The 21,342-nt window shown below is 33.7% G+C and overlaps 2 protein-coding genes and 1 pseudogene across 8 annotated transcripts; 2 read left to right on the forward strand and 1 right to left on the reverse strand.

Annotated features, from left to right (window-relative positions):
• Positions 1–1,224: 1,224 nt before the first annotated feature.
• On the forward strand, positions 1,225–7,259 carry LOC123891657. Its single transcript, XM_045941572.1, has 7 exons — positions 1,225–1,348; positions 1,452–1,526; positions 2,519–2,605; positions 2,704–3,142; positions 3,259–4,187; positions 4,314–5,519; positions 5,593–7,259. Exons 1-7 carry the CDS (start codon positions 1,225–1,227, stop codon positions 7,257–7,259), a joined length of 4,527 nt encoding a protein of 1,508 aa, XP_045797528.1.
• Positions 7,260–8,998: 1,739 nt separating this feature from the next.
• Positions 8,999–12,991, reverse strand: LOC123892907 (serine/threonine-protein kinase PCRK1-like). 7 transcript variants are annotated; one of them, XM_045942785.1, is made up of 7 exons: positions 12,671–12,963; positions 11,870–11,942; positions 11,385–11,785; positions 10,585–10,845; positions 10,286–10,408; positions 9,325–9,825; positions 8,999–9,226 (listed from the first exon to the last, which is right to left on the reverse strand). In XM_045942785.1, exons 2-7 carry the CDS (start codon positions 11,889–11,891, stop codon positions 9,218–9,220), a joined length of 1,317 nt encoding a protein of 438 aa, XP_045798741.1. In that variant the 5' UTR covers positions 11,892–11,942; positions 12,671–12,963; the 3' UTR covers positions 8,999–9,217. The 7 variants fall into 7 exon arrangements, with proteins under 7 accessions (XP_045798741.1, XP_045798744.1, XP_045798740.1 ...); XM_045942788.1 differs by having other exon boundaries at positions 11,866–11,942; XM_045942784.1 differs by having other exon boundaries at positions 8,999–9,825; positions 12,671–12,991.
• A 1,936-nt stretch (positions 12,992–14,927) lies between these two features.
• LOC123892908 lies at positions 14,928–20,760 on the forward strand (annotated as a pseudogene).
• Positions 20,761–21,342: the final 582 nt, after the last annotated feature.

Below are 21,342 nucleotides of genomic sequence, written 5' to 3' on the forward strand. Positions count from 1 at the left end.
ACTAGCTTACTATTCCCTCTGTTATCTATATGCCATAGCTACAGCTAATATGCATTATTGAGTGAGACTATAGACTAGCTCTAGGAAAGATGCATTATTGAATTAGTTTCAATTGATTAAGTGTATGTTTGGTTTCAATTCTGGAGCATCCAGAATTGATTCTGGACGTGTAGAATTGATTCTGACTTGTTTGGTTTCTCAAAAGTAGAATTGATTCTGCCTCCAAAATTGATTCTACTTGAAGCCAGAAATTGTAGCTTCTGATTCTATAATTGATTTTTACACTCAAATTTTTTGTTCAACTCACTTTTTTATAAATATATCCAAACATAAACCACGTCAGCTTAAAATCAATTTTGGCCAGAATCAATTTTACAGAATCAATTCTGCCAAAATCAATTATCTCCGCCGCAGAACCAAACACATGCTAAGTGTATGTTTGGTTTCAATTCTGGAGCATTCATAATTGATTTTGGACGTGTATAATTGATTCTCAGTTGTTTGGTTTCTCAAAAGTAGAATTTATTCTGCCTCCAGAATTGATTCTACTCGAAGCTATAAATCGTAGCTTTTGATTCTAAAATTGATTTTTACACTCAAATTTTTTGTTCAACTCATTTTTTCATGAATATATCCAAACACAAACCACTTCACCTTAAAATCAATTTTGGCCATAATCAATTTTACAAAATCAATTCTGCCAAAATCAATTCTCTCCGCCGCATAACCAAACACACGCTAAGCAATCAGCTACTATTCCGTCTCTTATTATAAGCATTATTTTAAATGACAATATCCTAATTGTAATTCTCAAAAAATACACATATATCATAATACTCTCTCCAGTCCTTTTTATAAGGAACAATTTGGAAAAAAAATTCTGGCCATTTTTATAAGAAACAATCATTAAATTTATTCTTACAATTCCATTTTTATCCTTATTAAATTCTCTTCAGCCATAGTTAAATTTAGCTTAAGCTAGGCTATTTTATATATTATTATTTATATTGATGTTAAATAATGTATTTTGTCTTTTTTGTGGTTCAATTATTGGATCTCTAAATTCCCAATTTGTCCTTTATGTTGTTTCATTTATCCTTTTTTTTCTTATAAATGCTTAATTGTGTTTGTCTCAATTCATTGTAATTTGAGAACATACAAGCTCTTTAGTTCATTTTACTATTGCACAATTATTTTACAAGTTTGTTCATAATTTAGATAATGATGGTTAATTCAACAGGGCTTTGTAATTTAAGCAGGTTGATGCGACGCATTCGTATAGAAAAAATGAAACTTAAACGTCTGCAAGGAACTCGAGTTATTAAAAAAATTAGTATTAGACGTGGATGTAAGTTTATTCTCTATAATTTTTTAACTTTGCTTAGTAGTTATTTAATATGGTACGAAGTTTTTTTCTTTTTGTGTAACAATTTTCATATTATTTTTACCAGTGTGTTGGTCAAGGGCTGGAATGCTTTTGTTGGAGCAACAAATTTCAAATTCTTCTAACAATTATTCTTCATCATGTAATAATACTTAATATTACTTAGAGCACAACCAAATATATATATATATATATATATATATATATATATATATATATATATATATAGATAGATAGATAGATAAATAGATAGATATATGTCTTGTGTTATTGTGGGTTTCTTATAGATATTTGATTTTCGTATAATATTTGTGACAAAAAAAAAATTTGTCCAAACTCTCATATCCTTTTATATATTTTTATAGATTTTTTATTTTCAGTTAATTTGTAAGAGGAGTAAAATATATGAAATTTTTTTATTTTTATTATTCATAAAGTAAGTTTTAGCAAGTCCTCTTTGTTAAAAAAAAAACCCTCAGTAAATCCTAAATATTGTAGTTTTGAAGCAATTTTTGTGAATCATTTTCACTATTTACACCTGGGACTTCCTAAAATTGAGTATTTTTTTTTTTTTTTTTAACAATTGATTCATGATCATTTACCTAAAATTAAGTTGGTTTTAATTAAAATAAAAAAATAAAAAAACAACTCACACATTTAAAAATATATGAAAAAATAAAAATAAAAAGGCAACCCATTAGTAATAAAAAAAATGCAAATCGAAATCAACACTAAAGACTTAAAACAAAAAAAAGCCTAGAAATTTCATCCCTTTAGTGAAACTGAAAGTAACTATCACCTTCCAGTTGAAAAAAAAAAAAAAAAACCATAAGATTGGTCTTATTTGTTGGTGTTGAAAATCTTCAATTTTTGGGGCGAAATCCTTCTGGTTTTTACTGAAAAAAAGAACATTATACCTTTATGGAGATCAGTTGGTTTTTATGCTTGATTAATTCAAATCTACAAAGGGTAAAGAGAAGTTTGTATGTTGTTCATCCAATATTTGGTTCGAATAGCACCTGAAGATTGTTATTCGTGTTTGGTTTGTTAAGTGAGTTCTGATTGGCAATGGAATTTGTTCTTCCGGTGATTATCCTCGGAATTTTTTGTAATTTCATTGAATTTTTTACACAGGTCGTGCTGGTTGTTCATACGAGGATGAAAATGCTCTACAGCCAGATTTTACAAACATTAGGAAATTTCGATCAAGTGAAGTAGTAGGTACGATTACAAACTAATTAATAGATTCTTATTGTATATTTTGCATTTAATTAATGGTTGTAATTTTAGTTTTTTATAATGTAATTGTCAAATTACAGAGTATATGGATATTGGTGATATGGATATTGTGTGTCCGGATTGTGGCGCAATGATTTGGTATTACGAGAGAGCTAAAAAGGATCCTGGGAGCAATGCGGTTAGAGTTTCTTTCTGTTGTAAAAAGGGCAAAATCTTGATTCCATATTTGGAGGAACCACCACCTCTAATAAGATCTCTTTTCAATGGATTTCACCCAAAAAGTTCTCATTTTTTTGGAAATATAAGATCTTACAATAACATGTTTTCTTTTACTTCACTCGGAGGAAGAGTTGATACTGCATCTAATGAGGGACATGGTCCTCCTCATTTTGTTATTGCTGGGCAAAATTACCACCGAATTGGTAGCTTACTTCCTAAACATGGTGAATCTCCAAAATTTGCTCAGTTATATATATATGATACTCAAAATGAGGTTTCAAATCGATTATCCCATTTCAGGTAATTATTTATTCGATTCAATATATTTCAATTATCTTATTGTTTTCATTGATAAATTGTAAAATAGATAATTTAATTTTGGTGACATATAACATGTGATTTGTGTTCTTTCGTAGTTCCCTGGATTCTAAGAAAGCACTTGATCCATTGTTGGTGGCAGATATTTTGGCTGTTATGGATGAACACAATTTGTTGGTGAAATGTTTTCGTATGGTTAGGGATTACCTTGATGCTGATCAAAGTGTCTCTGTAAGTTTACGTTTATTTCGTGATCGACAAAGAGATCCCCGAGTTTATAATGTACCTCGGCTTGATGAAGTAGCTGCATTGGTTGTTGGTGATATTGGAGACGATGAGGATGGAAGAGATATCGTCGTACGCAAAAAAAATGGATATTTGAAGAGAATTCATGAAACTCATGCAAAGTATATTCCATTGCAATACCCGTTGTTGTTTCCTTTTGGTGAAGATCAGTACCAAGAGAAAATCCCACTTAACCGTTTGACAGCGTCAACAAGTAAAAAAAAAAGAATTCGTGTTCCAATGCGTGCGTTTATAGCTTTTCGTCTTCAAGAGAGAATGAACGAAGATTCTATTATTCTTAGGAGTAGAAGATTATTCCAGCAGTTTGTAGTTGACCTTTATTCGATGATTGAATCTCAAAGGTTATCCTGGGTAAGGTCTAATCAAGAGGAAATTCGATCTGATTTTCTTGCGGGAATAGAAGAAGCTGTTAGTCGTGGTGATTTTGTTGCATCTTCCATTGGGTCTCGAATTGTTCTACCGTCTTCTTTTACTGGTGGGAGGCGCTACATGTTCAATAATTGTCAAGATGCTATGGCCATTTGCAAAAAATTCGGTTATCCTGATTTATTTCTTACTTTCACCTGCAACCCAAAATGGCCGGAAATACAACGCCACATGGCTAAATCTGGTAACTATTCAGTATACAGACCTGATATTACCTGTCGTGTATTTCAAATGAAATTAAATCTAATGATGGCAGATTTTCGAAAGGGTCAATTTTTCGGTAGGGTTGTTGCAAGTAAGTAATCTTCTCTATTTTATTGTGAAGTTATTTATTATTTTTTGCCTTAGTATTTTTTTGTCTTTTTATTGTTCTATTGTTAAAACTGCTTCTTAATATTCATCATTGATCAACTTTTACAAGGTATGTATACTATTGAATTTCAAAAGAGAGGATTGCCTCATGCACACATTTTATTGTGGTTAGATCCTCAAGATAAATTGACTACAGCGGCTGCAATTGACTCGGTGATTTGTGCTGAATTACCTGATAAAAAGTTGTTCCCTAAACTTTATTCAACTGTAACAAATTTCATGATTCATGGACCATGTGGGAATGGTTTTACCGAATCTCCGTGCATGAAAGATCATCATCGTTGTTCTAAATTTTATCCAAAAAAATTTGTGTCGCATACCTCTTTTGATCCAAGTGGATATCCTATTTATAGGCGCAGAGACTCTGGGCACACTGTGATTAAAAAGGAAGCGATTCTAGATAATCGAAGTGTTGTTCCGTACAATCCGAAACTCATGATGAAATATCAAGCGCATGTTAATATAGAATATTGTAACAAATCAAATTGCATTAAATATTTGTTTAAGTATATTAACAAAGGAGTTGATAGAGTGACTGCTACTTTACATAAAAGTGATGATGAATGTGTTGATGAGATACAGCAGTACTATGACTGCCGGTTTTTGTCTCCATCAGAATCTATTTGGAGGATCTTTGCTTATAAGATTCATTTTAGGTGGCCTCCAGTCACTAGATTAACTTTCCATACCGAAGGTAACCAGAGAGTGGTCTTCAATGATAGTTCTAATCTAGAGAAGGTTCTAAAGTCCAATAGTGAAAAGGGTACCATGTTTTTAGCTTGGATGGCTGCAAACAGGCAATATCCTCAAGGTCGTCACCTAACATATGCTCAATTTCCAACCTTATTCACTTATGATTCTGATGGTCGGTTCTGGAAACCGAGGAAAAGTGGTGGTTCGGTGGGTCGCTTGACCTACATTCCACATGGTTCCCGTGAGCTTTTTTATTTAAGATTGTTGTTGACCGCCCAAGTTGGATGCACCAGTTTTGAGGATCTTCGTACTGTAAATGGTCATGTCCATGATTCATTTAGGGAAGCTTGTGCTGATTTAAGGTTATTGGAAGATGATCAAGATTTTATCAATGCTATTGTTGAAGTTGCAAATATTGGATCTGGATATTCTATTCGAAAGATGTTTTCCTGTTTTTTGATGTCTAACTCAATGAGTGACCCTTTTAATGTTTGGGAACAGTTATGGGAAATTCTGGCCGATGGAATATTGTATCAAAAGCGTCGTGAGTTGAATTTGCCAGGTGAACTTCTATCTCTTAACAGTTTATTTATGTTGTTTTGATTTATATTTTATTTAATAGTTTTTTTCTTCAGATTTTGTTATGTCCCACGAGGATTTAAAAGAATCATGTCTCATTGAGATTGACAATTATTTGCGGGCAAATGGAAAATCTCTGGAGGACTATGAATGCATGCCGAAGTTAAAAGAACAAAATAATGGTATTTTCAATAACATTTTGCTCGAGAATGAATTTAATTATGACTATGATGATATGAGGATTCTTCACAATGAACATGTTGGTAACTTAAATTCAGAGCAATTGTTTGCATATGAAGATATTTATAAGGTTGTTGATAATGGACTTGGATCTATGTTTTTTGTTGATGGATACGGTGGGACTGGGAAGACGTTCTTGTGGAAAACTCTTTCTTACAGACTTCGTTCGGAGGGAAAAATAGTTGTAAATGTTGCATCTAGTGGTATAGCTTCTATCCTACTTCCTGGTGGTAAAACTGCCCATTCACAGTTTGGAATTCCTTTAGTTCTTACCAAAGAATCTTGTTGCCAAATTGATAAAGGTAGTAAAAAGGCACAGTTGCTGATTATGACTAGCTTAATTATTTGGGATGAGGCTCCTATGATTAATAAGTGGGCTTTTGAAGCTTTTGAAAGAACTCTTCGGGATATAATGAGTGAAGTTGATGTTAAGAATAAATCTCTGCCATTCGGGGGGAAAACTGTCGTTTTTGGTGGAGACTTTAGGCAAATTTTGCCTGTTATTCCTAAAGGATCTCGCGCTGACATTGTTCATGCAACAATTAATTCATCATACCTTTGGCGCAAATGCAAAGTTTTGAGATTAACAAAAAATATGCGCTTACAATTTTCATCCAATTCAGTTGAAAATGAGCAATTACGAGAGTTTGCCAGCTGGATACTTGATATTGGAGATGGTAAGATAGGTATTACTGAAGATGGTGAGTCAATTGTTGAAATTCCTCAAGATATTTTAGTTAAGAGTTCTCTGAACCCAATAGGTGATATTGTTGAGGCAATTTATCCAAATTTGCTTGAAAATATATATGTTCCAGATTTCTTTCAAGATAGGGCTATTCTTGCTCCAACATTGGATGTTGTTGAAGAAATAAATGATTATGTACTTGCTCTCATGCCCGGTGATGCAAAAGAGTATCTCAGTTGTGACTCAATCTCAAAAGGTGATGATGATGTTGGTGTGGATCTTAGATGGATTACAACTGAGTTTTTGAATGAAATTAAGTGTTCTGGAATGCCAAATCATAAACTCATTATCAAAGTTGGAGCTGTCATTATGCTTTTAAGGAATATTGATGTTTCGTCTGGGCTATGTAACGGCACACGTCTTATTGTTTTCTACATGGGGAACATTGTCATTGGTGCTAAAATCGTAACAGGAACTAATATTGGTGATATTGTTTATATCTCCCGAATGAGTTTGGTACCATCAGATGCCAATGTTTCAATAAGTTTTAGACGGCGCCAATTCCCCTTCTGTGTTTGTTTTGCCATGACAATTAACAAGAGTCAAGGACAAACATTGTCTCACGTTGGTTTATATCTTCCGAGACCAGTTTTTACTCATGGTCAGTTATATGTTGCTGTTTCTCGTGTTAAAACTAGAGCAGGTTTGAAGATTCTTATAGTCGGTGATGATGGTCTAGCCAAAACAAGTACCGTTAATGTTGTTTATCCTGAAGTTTTTCAAAGAATTTGTAGATGACCATCCAATTTCTTAGATTTTTATTATTGTATTTTTTTTTGTTGACAAATATTATTGTATTGTTAAACATGTTTGTGTTGTTGTTTTAAATTGTAATTTTAAAGTGCAGTGTACTCATGCCAATTTATATGTAAATTTTTATTGACTAATGTTATATTTTTATATTGAATTCCTTTCTATATAAATTCTCGAAGGATTGCACATTAATTTACATATCAACATTGTCTCTCATAATACAATTTTTTTTTTCTTCGTTTTTTCAATTCAAATTTTTTCGTAAAGTCATCCTTTGAGGAGAATATTACTTGAACCGTGTCCTATTTACAAGTCTACATCAACTCATTCTTTTCACCCCCCATATGTGAATCTCGCACCAAAATAATAATACACGTTTTTCACTTGAACTGTCTCCCCTTTATTAGTCTACAAGTTATTCTTTTTGACAAAACAAGAAAAATAGTTTTAATCAATAAGAAAAATAGTTAAAATAATGTTTTGTTGGTCAAGATAGGAGAATCTTACGCCGAATGTTGGGGAAAACGACATCGTATGAAGAAAGAAAAAATGAAGAGCTTTTGCTTCAGTTAGGGTTACGGAATGAAAAAATCAAAAACACGCTAAGCATAGGATCTTGCTTAATGGAAATTTTTTTTTTAAAAAAAAAAAAAAAAAATTTTTTTTTTTTTTTTTAAAAAAAAACCGTGCATTGCACGGGTGAAAAAACACTAGTAATGTTACATTTTGGTGAAAATTTCTACCTTTTGTTGAATGGTCAGCTTTCCATTTAGTTAACAGAGTAGAAAACTGTCTACCACATCTATTTCCAACTATTATAGTACTACCATCACTTAGTAGGTACGTAAGTCTATCTAGCAAATTTTAATTATACTAAAGATTGTCTAAAATAAAATAATAACACTAGTTGTCTTTTGAAAATAAAAATCTACATTCCTCTTTTTTCTTACAATTAAAACAATAACTTGATCAATATTGGTTTAATGAAAACAAAATAAAATTTCATACAAATATTAATTCATGGATGAACATAGAACTTGTTTAAATGTATTTCTATATTATTTATGTTTGTAAAAAAAAAGAGTTTTGTTTTTGCTTTGGACTTGGCCTAAGTCTAACTCGGTGTCGAGCACAACCTATTTAGGCGTTAACCTCCTTAATTGCACGTTGGCACAGAGCCACATGCTTTTGTTCAACAGCTACAAAAGTTTGCATTTATTTAACATCCGACATCAAAATATTTGACATTTATTGTCAATCAGGTTTTTCAGTTGTTACTCTGACAACCATTAACATTGAGGCTGCAGAATACACCCTCACATTGATGGTCTTTGCTCCACACTAGAGGGCTATTATATACTATCATTTTCATGCAGAATGATTGAGAAGGAAATATTTAAAATAAATAAATAAAATGAATCGGATAATCTTTTCTTAGTCTAAAAATCTATCACTTCATGCAAATATTAACTTGAGCGTCAGAGTGTCTTATAGTTACATCACACATAACTAGTGTTTGTGTTTTATTTTGTACATTTTTTTTATAAGCAAAAGTTTTATTTTGTACATTGATCACCATACTATATTTGCATTTTTATATAAATTAACTTTTTATTCATTGGTTGAGTATTAATGAAGGGATGGTTTTGTCAAAGTTGGCATCCTCTACCTTTCTCACAAGAAATGCTTGTCTCTATTCCATAAAGATCAACACAAAAAATATATAGTAGTAAGTAGGTCCCACCATATATTTGATGCTAAACTCTGCAAAAATTCTAAGGACTTTTAAATGTAACTGCTAAAATTACAAGATACAAGTAAATAGTATCAATTTTAAACTAAACTATAGCTAAACTAATAACCATTTCACTTCTGTGACAATTTCCAGCATTATGAATTCTATCTTCTCTCATGAAATTCATAAATCATTCCTCCTAACTTCATCAGCATCCCTGAAAATTTTCACATTGAATATTATTTATACACACTATTATAGGATATGGAACATCATGGCATTGTGAAACATGTATGTTCATTAACATGTTCTTACAAGCTTTGGTCTCCACATCCTAACAAACCAATTACTTTCTCCAGGCTTCTGATCCATAGTCCGTTTCTTCTTCGTGTTTATTTCAGTGTCGTGTGAAACGTCTACTCTCGACACATTCTTCGAGGGCATATGTGAATTTTCACTGGATGATGATTCTACTATTCCATTCACCATTTGCAAAACCTCGCTCATCTTTGGTCGGCTCTTTGGATTTTTAACTAAGCATCGGTTAGCTATCGTAGCAAGTCTTTGAGCTGATTTGATTACTTGTTTCTTATCAAGCCTTGGATCCAATATAAGTTGAAATTTCTTTGCATCTGATAGGTATGGCTTTATCCATTCCAACAACTTCTGTTCACCCTTGGGGAGATTTCGATCTAAAGGGCGCCTGCCAGTAATGAGTTCATAAAGGAAAACACCGTAGCTCCACACATCATTCTTTGATGTGAGACGTCCGGTTTGAAGATACTCAGGAGCTGCGTACCCCATTGTTCCTACAACCTGATGAACATAAACAGCCATTTGAACATAAGTAGTGTATCCGAGTCACTGGATTCCACTTATAATGGTTCGTTGCTGCTATTTAGACAAAAAATACGCAAGCAACAAACTCTCTTACACACTTTTCTGACACACTATCTTAGTGGTCCTGCAAAATTTATGCGGCAACCATATGATTTAGTAGGACCTGTTTGGATTTAACTAACGAGAGATAGTGTGTTTCTATCAGTCCTCGTTTAGACAATATGCCAAAAAAGGGGGTGGTTTTTTAACATCTATGTGCCCGTGTTGAAATAACTGTGTCGTGGGAAAAAATGAACCCGGCTTACAATATATAAACTACTATCATAGATGGTTATGAAAAGACACCAAGATAAAAAGAAATTACATCTCTGCATATGTTAACAATATCTCAATATACCTATTGACAAAGTTGTAAATTAATAAAAAAAATCAATACCGCTGTTGAGACATGGGTTAGTCCATCCGATGGTCCAAGTCTTGCTAACCCAAAGTCTGATAGCTTTGCATTCCACTGATCATCCAGAAGGATGTTTGAAGATTTGAAATCTCTGAAAATTATCTAAACAACGTGCACAAAGTTAGCATGACATAAATCAACCGTACTGATCTGAATAGTAAATAAAATAGGTTCAAAGTACCCGACTATCTTTTTAGATGGAATATCTAAATGTGCAGAAAACAAGTTTCTAGACAAGGCTTAATTGAATTGAATATAAAAATTTATGCTATATCTACCTGAAAATCCATTTCCTCGTGCAGGTATGTTAATCCACGAGCAGCGTCTTGTGCTATTTTTATTCTCCTACTCCATGGGAGAGGAGTTGTTGCTCGGTGAGATAAATGGTGTTCCACACTTCTGTTAGGCATGTATTCATATATCAGAAGCCGCTGGATACCTCTTTCGTCATCATCGGCACAGTAGCCCACTAGTTTCACAAGATTGGGATGCTCAACAATGCCTAGAACATTCACTTCTGTCACCCATTCCCTGTGCCCCTAAAAATCAAAAGTAAAGTGACCAGATTAACACATAATTCCTATCTTGTATTGCAATCAAAGGTTCTCAATTGACACGTAAAAAACATGAAACTTTTAATTTTTAAATCCATAAAATCTTGGATCGGGAAATGTTAGAATACCAAATCCAGTTCTAAAGTAATAAGACAAACACACATGAACACAATGGTGGATCATGGAGTTTGACCAATCGTGCCTACACCGCCGACAGCAGTGTGATTGTTGTACTTTTCTATTATGCAATGAAAATTATGGTTACATAGTACAAAACTTTGTATAAATACAACGATCCAGTTTACAAGTTTATCTTTGAACCCTGCGGGGAGGTTCACCACCCGCACCCTACAACTTCCTCATTGCAACCCGACAAACGGACAAGTCCAAATGGCAACAATGTACACTAACACTAGTGGATGACAACACCTATACTAAGACAAACATGAAATACCTTCTGATATTGAAGGAGCAACTGATTTATGTAACTACGAAGAGAAAAATAACATAAGGAAAAACCTTACCTGCACTCCTCTTTTACTAAGTTGTTTAACTGCAACCTCAATTCTTCTAGATGGGTCGTCTACACTTCTAATTACACCCTGATAGACACAACCGAACCCGCCCTCTCCAAGCATAACAGACCGACTGAAATTCTTTGTGGCTGATTTCAGTTCAGATACAGTAAACACTCTAAGGTTGCTAGGTCTTTGGGACATATTGGGAGGCGCGTTCCTCCTGAGGGAATCCACGCTGCCACTATCCGAGACATCCTGAGAATTCAATTCAGAACTATACCTTTTACCTTCGGCATCAACATATGTGGAACTTTCTGAACGGCCCGACGCGGATTGCAAGCCCTTCGGTTCATCTTTTTTATTATCTCCAGAGTGGAATGGAAAACACTTCATAATACCAGACAAGACTGCATTTTCATAGGGGGGATAAGCTTGAGAAAAACATGGTATAAGACGACTTAAAGTTGTCAAATTAAATTCAACACACCTACTTGCATCAAATAACTGTATCATCAAACGGCTTCTGAATCAGAATCAAAAGCAGCCGAAGAAGCACAATTTCCCCTGTCGACAATTCAAAATTCAGACAACCATGATTTTTTTTAGGTAAATCAAGGTATCATACGCACGCAACTACGAAGACTAATCCCTCAAGGTAACTGTATCCACTTAAGGGGTTGAACCTTCCCAACAAATGTTTTTTCATACAAACTAGTCAGGAGGGGAACCTTAGACCAAATGACTAGGAGATTTAAATATCTGCCACTTGTGTCGCACTATATTGGTTAGACAATCATAATTAATTAAAATACTAAATATTATTATTATGTAGTTTCCCAGGGAAGGGGGTCGCGAGGTAAGTAAAGTCCGGCTAAGAATTATTCCCACCAAGAGTCGAACTCATGTTCTCCCGAACAATTCGTCCTAGGGAGGAGAGTTCATTAACCACTTGGTTAATGTAAAACTTACAATACTAAAATCATATTTAAACCTTAACTAAATGTCTTCAACAAACAAATTTTTTGTATCACATCAAAAGCTTAAAAAGTGACAATCCATCATTTAGATTTCAAAGAATGAATCTTCTAACCTAGGAATTTGATTTAAAAAGCAAAATTGACCATAGACAATATGTTTTTGCAAAAAAGAATAAGAATAGAAAGTTTTCCAAATTTAGCATCCGCACTAAAGAAAATAAAAATACTAATAGAATCATAAATTCTTGCACCCCCTTAATTTGATTAAACAGAAAGAAAAAATAAAAAGGAGAGATTTAAGAGGTTGAAACTGACCTATATGGTGTAGTTGAGGATCATCCACCTCCTTTGAATCTATCTCATCATCCAATCCAAAAATTGGAGAATATGAATGAATGAAGAAAAGAGAGGTGAAGCTGAACAAGACCTGGTCGGTCACCTTAATTTACAAAACAGAGTTGTATCGTACAGTGAATTTGAGGACCAAGTAAATGAATGCAATTTGTTGCTATGTGAAATGAAAACTGAAAAAGAGTGTTTTGGATTTCAGTTCACCCGTTAAATACGGAAGACATGACATGTGTTAAGGTTAATGTCAACACAAATGTTGTTGATGCGCATCATAAATACTCCCTCACTTTAAGAGATATAATCATTATTCAATAAATCTAAAAAGTGTACTTATATTTGTGTTCGAAGAAAATAAGTTTTATAAAATTCTTTTCTCAAAAAAAATAAAATAAAAGTTTTATAAATTTCTAACTTGTCGTAAATTATTTTAGTTTACAAAAATATTGATGCGACAGTTAATTTAAGTCGAAAATTTAAGTCTATGAATTTGAGGCTCAACTGGAATAGAAGATAATCGAAATAAAGGTAACAATGCAATAAGTTAGAAGTTTAAATAACCGATTTGTTACCTATTAAATGAAACTTAAAGACATACTTGTTACTTAAAAATTTAAAGATCTAACTGTTATAAATATAAAACTTAAACTCTTAAAAGACTCGGAAATACATTTGACCTATAAAAAACAAACTATGATTTTGTATTCAAAATTGAAATTATCCATATTTTAATTTCAAAATTAAATTTCTACCATTAAACTACTTAAAATTCGACTAAAAAGAAATTATTTTTTTGGTCAAATAGATTAATGACTAAAAATTTCACCCTTAAAATGAGTAAGTAGGGTTGTCCGGTATTTGAACTCCGGACACTGCACATAAAATACAATGTCTCTAATAACTGACCTAAGTTCATAGCGAGTATTCATTCATATTTTAACATGACCTAACAGGGACAGAATCTCCACAGGGCGGAGGATAAAATTCTGTCCCCATCATCAAACTTGTCTCGGGGGGGACTTTCTTCTCCATCCTCGTCTCGACGAAAAAAAAATTCTCCATCTTCAGGTCCCCAAACGGGACAATCTCCTTGGAGATCCCCATTTACAGATGAAATTGACATCCCTACCCTAATACATCTAGAGTTTAAAAGTCAAATTTTAATTATTTATAAATATAAAATTTAAATTTAAAATCTTAATTATTGGTCCTCAATTCTACTTTTTTTTTCACAGAATCCCAATCCCTTATTTTGAATGTGGAAAGGGTATTGAAGTGAAGATTAGCTTACTTTTTTCTACTTGACTCAAAACACAACATGAATGAGGAAAGATTGAAAAGTAACCAACCAAACAAACAAACAAACATGACAGTAACAGGGAAATAAATAAGAAACCATCCCTTATTATTAGATACACCGACAGGACAGCTAACCCAATCCCTCAGCTTCTTGCACGTAGTCCAGTTAACCGTGTTTTTGTGGAGAAATGAAATTTGACCAATCACGGTTCTGCATGCTACACCGCAAACTCGACACGGATTCGGCAATCATGCAGTTAGGACAGATTTGACCGTCCGATTATGATCGAACGTTCCAGATTAAAAGAAGATTTAATCGGACTACACAATTGCTTTAAAATTTGGACCGCCTAATTTTGACCAGTCTAATCTATCATAATTATATAATTATATGACTGCATGCAATCCAAATCTCTTGACACATGGTATTAGGCCGGAACTACATGGCAATATGATTGATGTAGATTTGCTGCTATAGCAATATGAAGAAGTTACACAAGTAATTAATTCCGACAGTTGATTCATGATCAGACGGTGTAGATTATATATGTATTAAAACAATCACGGCCATTCAATCACATTAGACGGTTGAGACTGTAATTGCGTTGCCGTAGTTACAAATCTATGAATCTTTGTTGGATAATGATATAAATTATTTTACACTATTATGTAGGGATTGAGTTGTTCCAATATTTTTAAGGATTATAATAAAATGAAAATGATTTAGAGATGATTTGAAGCAGTAACGCTCCAATGCATGCACATCCTTCAATCAAGCCTTCCATTTCTCTCCACCATTTCTTCAAACCATTTTCCACTTTGACCAAAAGACACCAATCAACAAAATTTCACTCCAATTTCTTCATCCACCCTGCATTCCTATGACTCCTTCTTTCTAATTTCTTCCTCACCATGTTAACAATTCATGGCACATTATGGATTACTTCATGATCAAGCAAATGAATGGAATGAAAATGAAGGCCTTGTTGGTCTCTCACAATTTATTCTTGTCCATTTTTACCTTCACAAGTTTGCTACTATTATCACATGTTCAATGTGCAGATAAAGGTGATTCTTTAGCACCCACATTTTATACACAAGAAATCTACAAAGAGCTTCAAGGTCTTACTACCACTTTAACAAAAGATATCAAGGAAGATTTAGGTTTCTGCATAAAGGATGTGTATGTATTGTATATTCATAATTTAATTAATTAATTTATCACATTTTTCTAATTAGACTCTTGGTTGTTGATTAATTGATTGACCATTTTCAGGAATAAAGACTGGGAGGAAGCCTTTAATTTTAATGGAAAGTTGGATTTTGTGGAGGCTTGTGTTAAGCAAAAAGGTATATATAATATAGGCAAAATGTATTCAGGGTCCTTTAAGTTTCACATTTATAATAGTCGGGTCTTTTAAGTTTTTTAGGTAACAGTTAAGTCCTTTAAGTTTTTTATAGGTAATAAATAGGTCCTTTAAGTTTCTAACTTGTTGCACCGTTACCCTTCCAGTTATCCTCCATTACAAAAATGTGTTGCACCGTTACCCTTTAGTTACCTTATTTGCATTGTGGCCGTTAACATTGACTTCCACTATGGTGAATATTTTGATGAAAAAGGCACATATGTTAGAGGAGATTAATTGAAGGACCTAACTGCTACAAACATAAAACTTAAAGGAACTTTGGATGCTTTTAGCCTATAATATAATACATTGAGCCATCCTTTTTAGTTTCATTTATATACCATTATTCTTCTTGAGGCCTCATCTTTGATCTTACACATAAGTTAATTTGATATCACTGAGTTTGGCCAACTGTGTCTACATCTTTGACTGTAGAGCGGCTTCAGACTCAACATCTTTCTATTCTTCAAGCTTAATGTTTACAAAATACAACTTGTGTTTATATACTACGGTCCAGTTTACGAGATTACCTTGAACCGTATCTAATAGAACAACTTCACCTCAAAGTTCACTTTAGGCCTAAAAATATGTTGAAACAAACCTAAGATTATAATATGACTTCATGAATTTGAAGAATTTCCTAGTAGATTGTGGTGATTTTTATTTTCTTAAAACAAAGTATACTAATTCCTAAATACATTTTGATTTAATTGATAGGTGATTTTAGAGGTAGAATGTGTACAACTGCTGAAATAAGGTACTACTTTCAGAGTTTTTTCCTAGAAGGAGGCTCGTCTGCAAGTAGTTACGTACAACCTAACCAAAATTGCAACTTGACTTCATGGGTTTCTGGTTGTGAACCTGGTTGGAGTTGTAGTGCTGATGACAAAATTGACATCACAAAGGATATAAAAGACGTTCCTTCAAGAATTAAAGATTGTCAACCTTGTTGTGAAGGGTTTTTCTGTCCTCAGGGATTAACTTGCATGATAAGTAAGTATATATCTCATGCTCATGCATCTTAGTATTTTATCTTAGTATAATGTTTTTAACTTTTCTTATTTTTCTTCTTTTAATGTAGCATGTCCACTCGGTTCTTATTGTCCACTTGCAACACTGAATCAAACCACCGGAGTATGTGAACCGTAAGTTCTGATTTTCTGAATTATTTTGTTTATGCTTAGTCATGCATTAATAACTACTTAGATGTATCGAAATTTAAATATTTGCAGATATAGTTACCAAATTCCTACAGGAGAAACAGATCATACTTGTGGTAGTGCTGATGTTTGGTCTGGTGTTGTCAACAATAGTGATATCTTTTGTTCTCCAGGATCGTATTGTCCATCCCCTATACGCAGAGTTTCTTGCGATAAAGGGTATGACTTGCTCCATGCCTCGTCTTGCTCTTACCTTAATTGTCTTTGTAATTTTTGGTACTAATTGATATCATGTTCTCCGGTTTCAGATATTACTGCAGGACGGGTTCAACGCATCAAAACAGTAAGTTTTAATTGTTTCTTGCAAAATAAATTTGAGAATAATTTTGATGCACTGTCAGTGTAAAATATTTTGTACTGTCAACAAATCACAAACTATCATTTGTATGACTTTATATTGTTCATCTGTGAAGGATGCTCCAGGTTGAGTAGCTGTAATCCAAACACGTCAACCCAAAACATGCGTGCTTATGCTGCGCTGATGATTGTAAGTAGATTCCGATCTGGCACTCGATGAATTGAGTCTCTCTTTATTCATATTTTGCTTAATTTTTCAAACAACATTGCAAGAAAGTTTCATAGCATTCCTTCATCATATTTGGTATTATTTTTCCCTTGTAGGTTGCTATGAGTACTCTTCTGATCTTCATTTATAACTTTTCTGATCAAGTGCTAGCTACAAGAGAAAGAAGGAAGGCTAAATCAAGAGAAGCTGCAGCAAAACATGTAAGAGAACACGTACAAGCTCGCGAAAGATGGAGAATAGCTAAAGACTTGGCTAAGAAAAGTTCAACGGGATTGCAAAAGCAGTTGTCTCGAACCTTTTCGCGCAAGAAATCCAATAAGCAAGGAGACTTATTTCCTCCAACGCTTCCGGATTCATCAAGCAAACCCGAAGAACCATCGAAACCCAAAAATAAGGAGCCTAGCAATCTTTCTAAAATGATGCATTCCATTGAGGATGATGAACAACAAGGATTTGATTTTCAGATTGGCGACAAGAACATTAAAAAGCAAATGCCAAAGGGAAAAAATTTACACACTCATAGCCAAATTTTAAGGTATGCTTATGGTCAGATTGAGAAGGAGAAAGCTCAGCAAGAACAAAACAAGAACATGACATTCTCAGGAGTAATTTCAATGGCTGCTGAAGGTGGGGAAGTAAACACAAGACCTCCTATTGAAGTTGCTTTCAATAATCTAACCCTCACTTTGAAGGGGAAAAACAAACATGTACTAAGGTGTGTGAGTGGTAAAATCATGCCTGGTCGAGTTTCGGCTGTTATGGGACCCTCAGGAGCCGGAAAAACCACATTTCTTTCAGCTTTGGCAGGAAAAGCAAGAGGATGCAATATCTCAGGCTCAATTCTAATTAATGGAAAAAATGAATCCATTCACTCTTATAAGAAAATTACCGGTTTTGTGCCACAAGATGATATTGTGCATGGTAACTTGACAGTGGAGGAAAATCTTCGTTTCAGCGCAAGATGCAGGTATCTGATTTTCCTTGCAGAAACTACTCTTTGCATATGACTTGTGTTTAATTCCATTTAATATCAATTTGCAGCTTAATATGTTATAGGAAATTCCATTTAAAATTTAGCAATTAGCAATCATATATGATGTGTTCATTGTATTCTCATATGTTATTTTTAGTTTCTACTCTCATCTAATTGTTTACCACATTCAAACTTCTACTTCTGAACACTGTAGGCTCCCTGCAGACATGCCAAAACCAGATAAGGTTCTAATTGTTGAAAGAGTGATTGAGTCCTTAGGACTACAGCCAGTAAGGGATTCTCTAGTTGGAACAGTAGAGAAGAGAGGCATATCCGGAGGGCAAAAAAAACGTGTAAATGTAGGACTAGAAATGGTGATGGAACCTTCATTATTAATCTTAGATGAGCCTACAACTGGTTTAGACAGTGCATCTTCTAGTTTACTTCTTAAAGCACTTCGTCGTGAAGCTCTTGAAGGTGTAAACATCTGCATGGTACTTCACCAACCAAGGTAATATGCTTTTTCCTCCACCTTCATCGATTTTAAAACTTAGGTTGGGTCTAACTCAACCGTACAAAACTGACTTGAAAGGTGAAGATTGACCTCATTTATAAACATATCTTCAGGTCATCTCTCATCCAACGTAGGACTCTTAAAAGTACTAATGAAACATTATAAGCTATATTATACTATATCTTCGTCTATTTTATTTTGATTTTGTTCTGTTGCATTGCAGTTATACTTTGTTTAGAATGTTTGATGATATAGTATTTCTAGCAAAAGGTGGTCTTACAGCATATCATGGTCCAGTGAAAGAAGTAGAAGAATACTTTGCTGGAATTGGAATCCCAGTACCGGATCGCGTAAATCCTCCTGACCATTTCATTGATATTCTCGAAGGTTTAGAGAAACCAACATCAGGTGTAACTGTTGAAACACTTCCTGTTAGATGGATGCTTCATAATGGATATCCAGTACCACCTGATATGCTTCATTTGGCCGATCAAATTGCTGCTCCATCATCTGATGCCACAAATGCAACTCATACCTCAAAGGGTACTGAGGAAACTTCTGATCTATCCTTTTTTGTAGAGCTTTGGGAGGATTTTAAGAGCAATATTAGGACCCAAAAAGATCATATAGAAGCAATTTTCTTAAGAACAAAGGACTTATCTGAGCGAAAGACTCCTAATGTAGCTCGACAATATAGATACTTCCTTGGCCGGTAAAAATCCTATAGATACTGTCAGTATAGATAAATTGATAATTCATTATTAGAATATATATGGAAATATCTTATAATTATATTAAGTAAGAGGATCTTAGTTTCATGTGCCGATTAAATTGATTTATTTGTTTCAGGGTTGGCAAACAGCAGCTTAGAGAAGCAAACTTACAAGCAGTCGACTATCTCCTTTTATTGGTCGCCGGCGCTATCTTAGGAACACTTACCAAAGTAAATGATGAAACATTTGGTTCCCTTGGCTATACATATACAATCATTTCAGTTTGTAAGTTTCAAACCTCGCTATTTCATTTGAATATCAGTATACTGATTCTAGACATGAAACCTCACTTATAGCTTATATGAAAACAACTTTATTTTATCTTTTATTATAGAAATAACTGATTATACATAAACACTTATATGCTTAATTAAGTTGTTTATCCAAACAAGGCCTTATTTTATGTATCATTAGATAATTAAAGCATTGAATTAGTCTATTCCCTGAAATACGTTGCATATACGTGCAGCTCTACTTTGCAAGATTGCAGCTCTTAGGTCATTTACTACGGACAAGTTACAATACTGGAGGGAAAGTGCAGCTGGGATAAGCAGTTTAGCACATTTTCTCTCAAAAGATACAATTGATCTTTTCAGCACAATCACCAAACCTGTAGTTTATCTATCCATGTTCTATTATTTAAGTAATCCAAGGTCTAGCTTTGAAAGTAATTATATAATTTTGGTTTGTTTGGTATACTGTGTCACCGGCATGGCTTATGCATTAGCTGTCTTCTTCCAGCCTAGTCCTGCTCAGCTGGTAATTATCTTATCATTGAACTTATTTCATCATTTTTTTTTCCCAATCTATTGCTATTAATAGCTGCAATTGTTTTTGCTTTGTAGTGGTCAGTGCTTCTTCCTGTTGTTATGACTCTCATTGCCAAACAGAATAGAGATACTGCATTTATGAAAATCCTAGTACAATTGTGCTATCCAAAATGGGCATTGGAGGCATTTATCATTGCAAATGCTGAAAGGTTGGTTTTAGTCGCTGAGTGAATGCATTCATGCATATACATCTAAAATCATATGCATGAACGTGTGCGCGCGCGCACGTCTTTTACATGTACATGTTCTTTAGACGTTTACTGAATAGTACTATTTAGTATGCATTTGTCATGTTTGAAAATCGTTTGAAGTTTTGATGTCTTCCATATAAAATTTTCAATCTGATTCTTTTTTCTTAGGTACACTGGAGTATGGTTGATAACTCGATGTAGTTCATTGATGAGTAGTGGTTACGATGTCAATCAATGGCATATTTCGCTACTCGTACTCATTTTGAATGGAATAATTGCCCGAATTGTAGCCTTCATTGGTTTGATACTGTCACAAAAGAGGTGATTTTGGATGTTGTGATATTTCACAATTCAGATCCTCTCTAATTGTCTTTGGTCTCCAAAGCCAAAAGTCGGCAGACCTTTGGCAATAGAAGACAGAGAGATCTAATAGGATATAAGTTCGATATTTCGAATGTTATCTCATTGTATAAACCATAGTTTATAAAATGTGAATGTGATACTAAGTAGGATTAGCCTTATAGGTGTGATTACCATTTTAGGTTTTTATGTAAAGTTGTTGTACTTTTGCTTATAACTTTCATGTAAGTAAATTTTACTTGGTGTAAATGATAGCTCTCTAAGAACATTATACATTTGCTTCCTACTAGTAGGTTTTGTCTAAAGTTTTACACAAACTTTTAGGATGTTCTGGTTTTGAAATTGGACAACTTTCCTTTTTCTACACTTTTACAAAGGCCTAAATAAACAAATGTGACATTTTAAATATCAGCACTCAAAGTTCAGCTCATTTGTTTTCATTTAATTCACATCAATCAAAGTCATTGTCTCCCTCAATGACAAGGGGAATCCGACTGTTTAATTAAAACAAAACACTACGATGATTCCTGCGAATATTGACGTAATG

The sequence above is a fragment of the Trifolium pratense genome, linkage group LG6, assembly GCF_020283565.1.
Source record: "Trifolium pratense cultivar HEN17-A07 linkage group LG6, ARS_RC_1.1, whole genome shotgun sequence".
NCBI lineage: Eukaryota > Viridiplantae > Streptophyta > Magnoliopsida > Fabales > Fabaceae > Trifolium > Trifolium pratense.